Source organism: Mixophyes fleayi, chromosome 3 (assembly GCF_038048845.1).
Source record: "Mixophyes fleayi isolate aMixFle1 chromosome 3, aMixFle1.hap1, whole genome shotgun sequence".
NCBI lineage: Eukaryota > Metazoa > Chordata > Amphibia > Anura > Limnodynastidae > Mixophyes > Mixophyes fleayi.
This window is the reverse complement of record NC_134404.1, coordinates 174,863,731-174,875,228: the sequence shown is the minus strand read 5'-3', so window position 1 is coordinate 174,875,228 and position 11,498 is coordinate 174,863,731. Positions and strand designations below refer to the sequence as shown.

At 38.1% G+C, this 11,498-nt stretch overlaps 1 protein-coding gene across 2 annotated transcripts in view; it reads right to left on the bottom strand.

The window, feature by feature from the left end:
• Window positions 1-428: 428 nt before the first annotated feature.
• MANEA (mannosidase endo-alpha) overlaps window positions 429-11,498 on the bottom strand; it is a 34,349-nt gene continuing 23,279 nt past the window's right edge. For both annotated transcript variants that reach the window (XM_075202793.1, XM_075202794.1), the window contains exons 3-5: window positions 8,318-8,427; window positions 3,093-3,169; window positions 429-1,577 (exon numbers count right to left, since the gene is read on the bottom strand). In XM_075202793.1, coding sequence (XP_075058894.1) covers window positions 938-1,577; window positions 3,093-3,169; window positions 8,318-8,427 — 827 coding nt within the window. In that variant the 3' untranslated portion in view covers window positions 429-937. The remainder of the gene's footprint in view (window positions 1,578-3,092; window positions 3,170-8,317; window positions 8,428-11,498) is intronic.

Genomic DNA, 11,498 nt, shown 5'->3' with positions numbered 1-11,498 from the left:
CTAGTGGTTAGCACTTCTGTCTCGCAGCACTGGGGTCATGAGTTTGATTCCCGACCATGGCCTTATCTGTGTGGAGTTTGTATCTTCTCCCTGTGTTTGCGTGGGTTTCCTCTGGGTGCTCCGGTTTCCTCCCACTCTCCAAAAGAACATACGGTTAGGTTAATTAGCTACTATCAAAATTGTCCCTAGTCTCTGTCTGTCTCCCTCCCTCTCTGTCTGTGTCTATATTAGGTAATTTAGACTTTAAGCTCCAATGGGGCAGGGACTGATGTGAGTGCGTTCTCTGTACAGCACTGCGGAATTAGTGGCACTATATAAATAAATGATGATTATGATAACATACAGTGAGCTTAACTAAACAGTTTTACTAGTAAACATTACCAAACAAAATACTGGAATGCTACAGCCAAAAAGTAATGGCATTCTAATTCAGAATCAGACATGGGAGTACCCTTGTTTTATCTAGAAATAAGTGCTTTACAAAACCTGATTTGTAATTAGAAGTAGTAGTATTACAGAACAGTGTTCATTTTAAATAAAAAGACCATGTACTACCAGATTAAACTGATCCCATTAGAGTGCAATACAAGCTTACATGTTATGAAACCCAAAAAGTAGTTGTTACATCATACATTGCCTGTATTTGTCAGATAAGATGTGTATCTAGAAATATTTTAGTATCACTATTATCTAACAGAATGTATAGTATCAGTGGAAGTGTGGTGTTTATAGCAATATACTGGATTTAAACCAATACAACATTAAAGTAGAATAGTAATATCTTTCAATACTAAAATACAATAGTGGTTTGTCACATAATTAACTTATCAGCAATAACTAATAATTAAAATTACATTCAATATAAAAAAAAGCAATTCTGATTTCTCATTCTCAAATGTTGTTTTGTATAAGGTTTGAAATAACTAAATAAGAACTGTTATTTAACCAGCCAGTGTTCTTGCTCTTTCATATATTTTTCAGACCATTTTCGAGTGAGCTCCAGATACATGTTAGGTTTGTGAGGCAAGTAGTCCTCATACTTTGTCCGAGTGTTCTTTTTCGGAACTGCTGCCTCAATCTGTGTTCCTTCATGCCATTCATTAAATGATGTGATGGAAATGATGCTAGGTCGCACCAATAGCGCTGCATCTAGAGCAGTCTCATAATATTTCCCATTAACTCTATTCCTTGTATTTTTAAAATTCCAAGGACGTATGCTGGTGTCTATGTACCCGGGTCCAACGCTTGGAATAAAAATCAAGTTGTTGGTATCGCAAAAGTGTTTCAAAGTTGACCAGTGTTGATGTGAGGATCCATATGTAAAGCCATTTGTGGCAAAGTATGTGTAAAGTCCATCAAAACCACTCGTTTGAATATCAAATTTATGTTTCTCCTCTACAAGCAAAGCGATAAAAACTCCATCATATGGGGTATTCCGAATACTTTGTGATCCAGACACTGTTAAGAGATTGGCCCAAGTGTCAGGAGATGTTATATAGGAATCATAAATGTAAAACATGGGCAAACTTCTACCACTACCGGTCTTGTATTTGTAAAATGCTGGGTGGTTCCCATATCTAGAAGAAAAAAACACATGGAAAATGCAAATAAATAAAAAGGTTGGCAACATAAAGTCATCAAACAAAATGCATAAAAGTACATAATTTTCTCTATGATCTTTGTGGAAGTGAAAAGATAATTACAAACCAAGTTCGTAGTAAACATCCTTATGTGTAGAATTGACAGCACTGTAAGTAAAGCCTGTTACACTTTTGGTGACATACTACTGTACTGCCCAGATTATATGTGGTATGGCTAGCATAGACAATCATACACAGATGAAACATGTTGTCATTCAGTGCATCAACTGCACTGTTTGCCCTTAAACATGTCACACTGTCCGTGCTAAAGGAATAGGCACTGTTAACAACAGTAACGTAGTGTGTCAAGTGGCATTATTCAGGGGGTGTCTGACTGCACAACATGTCTAAAACAAGCATAATCCAACTGCAAGTGGTGCAGATACCTGTTATGCAGGTATTTCCAGGTATTAACAAAATAATCCACATAGGTCATTTACCATTTGTACTGTGTATTTCCAACCATTTCACAGGTTTTACACTCATTTCTCATTTTACACTTTCCTGATTTTACACATTTTTTTCCTGGTTTCCTTAAAAACTCTCATTTGGGTTTTGACTGCATGTAATACAATACAGCATGTAGAAAAATGGCTCAGATTTTTTGGGGCGATTAAAGCAACTATAAAATGGTAAGATCCAAAATCCTTTAAAAGGTTCGCTTAACATCTACAGAGTTCATTTCTTGGACAATCCTAGGCATGCAAGATACAAGCATCAGTTTTTACATAGTTAATAAGGCTTATGTTCTTAAGAATATTTTACAGGTTAGTAACAAATTAGTGATTGTTTATATGTTGATATGATGTATACTATACATGCACAACTGAATACAGATAAAATGTATGTTGAGATATGTAGATACAGATGGAGTACGTTTGAGACAAACAGCACAAAGTTGTTATAGTCAGTTGCAAATGTGGTGTGATAAATGCTCGCAAACACCCGCTCAGGGCAGAGGCCATACGGCACAACAAAGCATACTTTCCCCACATCATGACCCACTTGTAACATATACATTTGCTCCATCAGTACATATATCAAAGGCTCATACATATTAAATACACATGTGTATGACCAGGGCCGCCATCAGGGAGGTACGGGGGGTACTGTTGTACCGGGCCCGGGCTCACCAGGGGGCCCGGTAGAACAGCGCAACATATACTTACCTGGGGGCCCGCCGCTGGTCTCCGCTACTGTGTCTTCAGCCTGGCTGTCGCAGGGGTGGAGGATTCATTCCCCCTGCGATCCTGGTGCCTGGCTGTCACGGTGACAGGTAAGTATATGTTGCTGTTGCTCATGGAGGGGGGGGGGGCGCTCATCGGGAAGGGGCGCTCATCAGGGGGTGGGCATGATTATTTCTGAAGACGGCCCTGTGTATGACTGTAGGGTAAACCTCACAAAAAATAATACATAATTAATATAATAATAAAACAAAAACAAAAAACTTACTTGTCAATAATATATATTACGTTGTTACGTAAGCTGCGGTCATCTCTATTTTTGTACGGCTCAATATGAAAAGTAACCTACAAAAAAAATAAATACGTATTAAAAGATAAATATTCTTACATTCAAAATAGCAAACTAACAACGAATAAAGTGATTAAAGCAGGCAACTGAAGTCGTTTATCTTTTACAGAGACCAGTCAAGGCTGAAATTACAGCATGAGAAAGATAGCAACTATGTCATTTCAATCAATAAAGATACATACATATGCATAAGAGACTATAATTTAAAGGTCATTCACCACTCATTGCATGCATACTAATAAAGTAATAGAAATATGTAGCAGAGAAAACATTTTATTTATTTTTTTACTCCAAAAACTGAAGACATTAGATGCATCAGTAGTTAGAATTAAACTAAGGAAGAAAACTACAAGATAATCCTTTAACCACTTCCCAAAACCTATCTACGTAAAATACACAAATATAAAAATGTAAATCTACATGTATCAGCCACATTAAAACCACCGACAAGAAAAGCGAATGACATTGATTACAATGGCACCTGTCTAGGGGTAGAATACAATAGGCAGCAAGTGAATAGTCAGTTCTGGAAGTTGATAATGATGGAAGCAGGAAAAATGAGCAAGCGTGAGAATCTGAGTAACTTTGACAAGGGCCAAATTGTGATGGCTAGACAACTGGGTCAGAGCATCTAAAAAACGTCAGGTCTTGTGGTGTATTCCCAGTACACAGTGGTTAATCCTTTTAAAAGTGGTCTGAAGAAGGTCAACCGGTGAACCTGCAACAGGTCGCCTAAGACACAATGACGCACGTGGGGAGTAAACGCTAGCCCATCTGGTCCAATTCCACAGTAGAGCAACTGTAGTACAAATTGCTGAAAAAGTTAATGCCGACTATGATAGAAAGGTGTAAGAACACACAGTGCAATGCAGCTTGCTGTGTTTAGGGCTGGGTAGTCGAAGACCGGTCAGAGTGCCCATGTTGATGCCTGTCCACTGCAGAAAGCGCCTACAATGGGCACATGAGTGCCAGAACTGGACCATGGAGATGACACCAAAATGCACTATGGGTAGAAGGCAAGCCGGTGGAGGCAGTGTGATGCTCTGGGAATATTCTACTGGGAAGCCTCGAGTCTTGGCATTCATGTGGATGTTACTTTGACACGTACCACCTCCCTAAACATTGTTGCAGACCAAGTACACCCCTTCATGGCAACGGTATTCCCTGATGACAGTGGCATCTTTCACCAGAATAATGTGCCCTGCCACACTGCAAAAATTGTTCAGGAATGGCTTGAGGAACATGACAAAGAGTTCAAGGTGTTGACTTGGCCTCCAAATTACCCAGATCTCAATCCAATCTAGCATCTGTGAGATGTGCTGGAAAAACAAGTCCGAGTCATGGAGTCCCATCTCGTAACTTACAGAACTTAAAGGATCTGCTGCCTCACAACTATCCCAATCTACACTCTAAGCCACACTAAAGGGAAAGTGGAGGTGTTGTCCATAGCAACTAATTAGATTCTTGCTATCATTTTCTAGAATGTACTGAATGATAGCTAGATTCTGATCGGTTGCTATGGTTGACATCTCTACTATTTCTTTTAAAAAGTTTTGAGGAGTAAAAAAAAAAAAATGTATCAAGCTAATGCAAAATAATATAAAACTGTAGTAAAAGAAATATATTTTTAAATATAACAAATGTATGCTTATGTATAATATATGTACAATATCAATAGTTAAAGGAACTAATTACCAACATAAGATGCACTGCATTACATCAATTACCCTCTAATTCTATATACCATCACCACTTATACCTCCATATTTTTGTTTTAAGGCAAAATGTATATAGACAAAGTAAACATTAGATTTCTAAGTGTTGCAGCACTTGTTAGGATTAAAGCCTAATTAGGAAAAAAATATATTAATGTGATGATCATAGTGTGATAAGCTCTATGGCAGGCAATCACCAAGTGGTTACCACTGATGATAAGATTTGCTGGGTTTCGCTACCAATTTGCTGTCCCATGCAGCCTATTTAACAAGAATCGAGGTGTTACATACACTGTGAAATGTTTGTTTATTATTGTCATCTCTGAATGGCGATTACAGAGGAAAAGGAATGAAAAAAATTATTATTTACATATTTTTATTCTATATTTAACTTTTTTGTCCTTCCTGAGTGAAACCAAGTTCCACTGCATATCCCCCTCGTACTAGGCCGCCAAAACAATAAGGTTTTAACTGTAAATCACAACAATAACAGGTTTTTTCATCATAGGATTTTCATATTTGCAATGTTGATATGAAGTAACGGTTTTAGCAAATGCCGGTATATAAAGCCTTTAAATATTGAGCTGGGATATATATTATATATACATATGGATATGTTTTTGCTTATGTTGAAATTAATTTGTTTTACTTATTGTTAAATTATTATAGTATTTTGCATCGGCAATCTTGGTTTGGTACATGTTTTGCTGAAATCCGTTTGCTGATCACTTGACTTAATTATTTTTGGTTCTACAATTTTTTGCTACATACAAAAGTCCCAGAAGTGCTGTATCTTCTAACTGCTCTAATACTTGAAGTCCTTCTAAATTCCTAAAATCATCACTCTTACATCACAAACCCATGGTCTTTTGGCTATTTTGAACTTTGCACATACTGATCTATAAATATGCACACACAGACATATATACACTTAGTGACCACTTTATTAGGTACACCTCTACACATGCTTGTTAATGCAAATATTTAAACAGCCAATCATGGGGCAGCAACTCAATCCATAAAATCATGCAGGCATAGTCAAGTGGTTCGGTATTTGTTCAGACCAAACACCAGAATTGGGAAAAAATGTGATCTAAAAGACTTTGATCATGGAATGACTGTTGGTGCCAGACAGGGTGGTTTGAGGATCTCAGAAACTGCTGATCTCCTGAGATTTTCATGCACAACTGTCTCTAGTTTATAAAGAATGGAGTGAAAAAAAACGAAAAAAAAAAACATCCAGTGAGCGGCAGTTCTGTGGGCAAAAGTGTTTTGTTAATAAGAGAGCCATAAGAGAGAGCCATAAGAGGAGAATGGCCAAGCTAGTTCAAGCCGACAGGAATGCAACAGCAACTCACAGAACCATGCTTTGCAATAGTGGTATGCAGAATAGCATCTCTGAATGCACAGCATGTCAAACCTTGAAGTGGATGGGTTACAGCAGCAGACCATACTGGGTCCCTCTCCTGTCAACTAAAAATAGGAAACTGAGGTTACAATGGGCACAGGCTCACCAAAACGGCACAGTTGAAGATTGGAAAAATGTCGCCTGGTCTGACAAATTTCAACTTTTGCTACAACATGCAGATGGAAAGAATGTCATGCAGAGTCAGAATTTGGTATTAACAACATGAACCCATCCTGCCTTGTGTCAATGGTGCAGGCTGGTGGTGGTGGCATAATGGTGTGGGGATGTTTTCTTGGCACACATTAGGCTCCTTAAGAGCAACTAAGCATTTTTTAAATTCAACAGCCTGCCTGAGAATTGTTACTGATCATCCCTTTTTGCCCACAGTTTACCCATCTTCTAATAGCTACTTCCAACAGGATCACACCATGTCACAAAACATACATCATCTCAAGCTGGCTCCATGAACATAACAATGTGTTCAGTGTACTCCAATGGCCTCCCCAGTTGCCAATCTAATAGGGCACCTTTGGGATGTGGTGGAATAGGAGATTCCCAGCATGAATGTGTAGCTGACAAATCTGCAGAAACTGTGTGATGCCAACATGGACCAGAGTCTCTAAGGGATGTATAAACAGGTTGTTCTGGAGATAAAGGGAACTAGAGAGATGTACCTAATAAAATGGTCACTAAGTATGTGTATATATACACAAGGGGCTGAACATATCCTCCTAGACCGACAGCTTACAAATGCACTCTGGTGACAGGAGAAAGTCCCACTGCTTTGAGCACCCTCCATTTTTTTAACCCAATATATTTTTATTAAGAGATTTGCCATTGAGGTACAAAACATTTGCATATGTATCAGTTTTCTTATTAAAGAAAAAATTATAAATAGTAAAGGAAATAAAAAGGGATGAGAACAACAATGTAAAACTATGGAAAGAAGGGAAGGAAAGGAAATAGTGAGTAAGACAATAAATACACTAGAAAGACATACGAGCATCCCCCATTTTAAATGTACTGGAGAAAAGCTCTGGACATCAGCCCCTTCTCCAATACATTTGTCTAGAACCATTAAAACTAAACTTGGAATTTTAGGATTCACACACGCATTAAAATCAGTTTTGGCATTTAGCCACATTGTTGCAGGCAAAGCTACTCTTCCTTGAAATTTTGATGCGGTCGCTAGATCCACGGTATCAATGATGGCATTCACGGAGAATGAATCCTTTCTGGGGAATTCAACTGTAAAAAAATCCGCGGAAGGTGCCTCTGAAACGGGCGTGAGACACCTCGCAAGGATTTTGTTTTCTTAACAGAAATAACGCTCATGCGAGGAAAAATGAGCGTTATTATTTACCGTAGCAATGGTAAAAATGCGCTACCGTGATGTTTGGAGGAATTGAGGTATAATTGAATATGCCCCCTTTGTGTGGAAAACCGTAATGAAAGGACTCAATTCTAATGTCATACGCAGGTTGTATTGTTTAGGGGTGGGGGATGGATAGGGATCCTATTTGCAATAAGGTGCAGGGGGCACAAACTTGTATGTAATAATTTTTTAGGGACACAGAATGATGTATAATAAAATTTTAACAGGGCGCAGGATGGAGTGTAATAATATTTTTGTGGAATACAGGCATGGATATAAGATTTTGTTCTGGCAGATAATGTTTTTGATGCACGGGTTGGTGTGTAATAATATTAATGGGGTTCAAAGCTTGTGTGTGGTCATGTATTTTAAAAACATACATGCAAACAAAAAAGGAAATCTGCAAAATATGCTGTATGTTAATGCAGAATTGAGCTACATGTAATATTGCTCCCTTTAAAAAAAATAAAATAAATCTAAGGACATGTTTTTTTATTTGAATTTGTCCCAGGCTTAAGTACTTAAACAATGGCACTAATTTTTATAATTGGAACAACAACTAATGCAAAAGATTGTGATGTACAGACTCGCAAATCAATTTTTAAATGTCACTGAAAAATTTGAGAAGAGATTATTTTTAACTTACCTTCAGGCCATATTTGTGAGCCATGTCTAAAACACTTGGCAGCAGATCATCAGAGGGAATGCCATTGTCATCACTCATTTGTGGTGGATACCATGAGATGGATATCACTCCTGTGAATGTTATTAAAAAAAATAAAAAATAGTCATTTTTTTATTAAAAAGTTTTCATATGTTGCTTTACTTCAGGGACTGTTTTCTTCTACTTTCCTAAAAGTTTTCTTTATGTAGGCAAAATTTGATGTCAGTGCATCTGACACACCAGCGTTTCAGGATTGCTATCAGTGCATGTCCAGAAAGCAACAGGAAGCGACTCTAGCCACAATGTATAGATAATTATATGTGCTGTTGTGGGGAACATCTATATGAAAGCAATTAAATCCTATCAAACCTATTTCAAGCTGTAGCAAGCTGCTTATAAAGGAGTTCTTTGCAAGAAGCCAATTATAGGTTGCTATATGTAATCACTATCTGTCTGTCAGATAATGAGAAACTAAAGAGGTGAGAACTTTGGTAATCAGAGGATCCTTTTTATCCTAATAACGAAATTCATTTTTCATCTCTATTTTGGTATATTTAGGGACTCTTGTTGTTAAATCCACATAGGAGGTGCAATTTTGCAGCTTGGCCAAACCGTGTTGCACTGCATTGGTGGTTTAGGGTGGTAATGCAAATTTAAAATGTGCTGACAGATTTAGAAATAGGGGGACGGGGGAACTTCCTAGCTGAACCCTCAATTGCAGTGTTTAAATAGAGTTGCAGCATATATGCATGTTATATGCAAAAGCAGGCATTTATAATCTCTGCATTGCAACATTGTTTGTCTAGGTGCACATTTGCATTCTTTAGTTGAATTTGCGTCTAACTTTAAATAAGGCCCTCATTCCCCGCTACATATCAGTGCGTAATCTATGACATATGTGCAACAAACTGCCATTCATGTTCTATTCCTCTTGTACACTTCAAACCCACTAGCCCTTAATGAAACCTTGCTCATTGACTGACACTATTTCTCCTACAACTTCAGTCCCATGGTGGTCTACAATTCAGCCACATTTCCAAATGTATAGGGTGGTTGAATAGGTATCCTTTCCTACTGTCTGCCTACTCAGGCAATCACCTTCTTTCTAATAGAACCTGACACTGAAAATAAAGTCTACAATTTTCTCCTGCTCATCCTACTACCTACCCTTCTTAATCCTTATTCTCTTACATCCTGTTCACTGTATGTCACCAACTTTGATGCTTTACCTCAGTGCCGTAACTAGACACTTTAGTGCCCTGGGCGAGACAGGACACCGGCGCCCCCCATCTAAGTGGGAGTGACATTTGCCAAGTGGGTGTGGCCAACCTAATATGGGGGTGTGGCTACTGAAAAAATTCTGTTACACATATTTGCAAATGCATGATAAGCCGGATGCATGAATATATATATATATATATATATATATATATATATATATATATATAGAGAGAGAGAGATCTATAACTCTATCTATATTTCTGATGCATTTGGATTATCATAAATTTGCAAATATGTGTATTATAAAATAGAAATTAATATTAAATTTATAGTTGAGAAATAGAGAGAGGTTAAGTAAAATAAGGTGCTGGTGAGTTCAGTGGGAGTAGAGGTGGGTGGAAGTGGTGTATAAGTGGGCTGAAATAGGAGTTTGGGTATGGAGGAAGTAGGTGGAAGGGATGAGTGAGAATGGTAGTGGAATGGAATAGAATTGAGAATTATGCTCTTATAAGAGCAGTTTGTTGTAAAAATTACTTTTCTCTAGCAGTGGTCATCAGCGGTGATCGGCGCTGTAGCTGCGGCTGAGCGGCTTCCTGCTTTGGCATTTGGAACACAAGTTTGTGTTCCAAATGCCAAACTTCCTGTCAATGGAACGCATGTGCGTTCCACTGACAGGAAGTTCGGAATTTGGAATGCAAACTTGCGTTCCAAATGCCAAAGCAGGAAGCCGCTCAGCCGCAGCTACAGCGCCGATGCCGGGAATAGGTTGTTTCTCGTCAGGCAGGCAGAGGCAGATGGATGTAAGAGCGCTGTGTGCAGTGATTGAGCCTGGGCACAGAGGCAGGTAGCGGGCGGCTAATGCGCCCCCTTGGGCTTGCGCCCGGGGCGACGGCACCGCCCGCACCTGCCTAGTTACGGCTCTGCTTTACCTAACATAATTCTTTAACCTGTCTATCTTGACTTTTCCCCCACTTGTTTCACACATGCATTAAACTCATCACAAAGATGCCGTCAATCCTTCCTCGCCTTCAAGCTACTGACCAGCTTGTAAGTGCCCATTCATATTAAAACTCCTTTGACTAGCCCATTTGGTCGAAGAGTCACCTTGGTATACTCCACTTCCTTAGTCAGGACTCACCTTGTATTCTATCATTAAACCTCTACCTTGCCAACATGATCAGCATTTATATATGCTGATCTATATGCATGACAACATTTTCATAAATGCATGGCTAAGGCTTCCATGTTCTTCCAGCTTCCCAGGACCATCCTGAGAACATGTTCCTACAAGCAATACTTATACATATTTCTAAATAATATAGGTAAAGATGGAAGCCTATATGTTTTATTGCATTTATTTTACAATATATATTCGCAAAAAATCATAACATGGATGTCCCCAGTTTTTGGTTTCAAAATTATGGGAGGTCCATAATCGTTTTCATTTGCAGGGCAATGGTATGTATGTATGTATGTATGTATGTATGTATGTATGTATGTATGTATGTATGTATGTATATTATACAAAGTAAAAACTATTTTTGTGTAGGCAAGATTTTCCGGAGGTTATATCCACACTTTCTGTATTTTCAAAAACACTATATAAAATATTTTGTTTACACATTTAAAAATATGTGTTGTAGTCACATATTGAACCATCATCAGAGGCCAGATCAATCGTGCTTAGAAATGACTTCCAAAGCTTTGTAATATAAGTAATTTTAAAGCATACTGAACATTCCTTGACAGAACTCAAATCAGTAGCTGAAATTAGAAATAATTCAAAACTAAAACTTATAAGAACAACCAGAGCTCATGAGCAGAGACAGAGACGTTGTATTCCAGCCAGATGTACTTATTACAGATCAGCCAGCATGGGTCATTAAACACTTTTAATTTTAAATATGGATCACAATTTCCGGGGCACTTAATATTTTCAAAC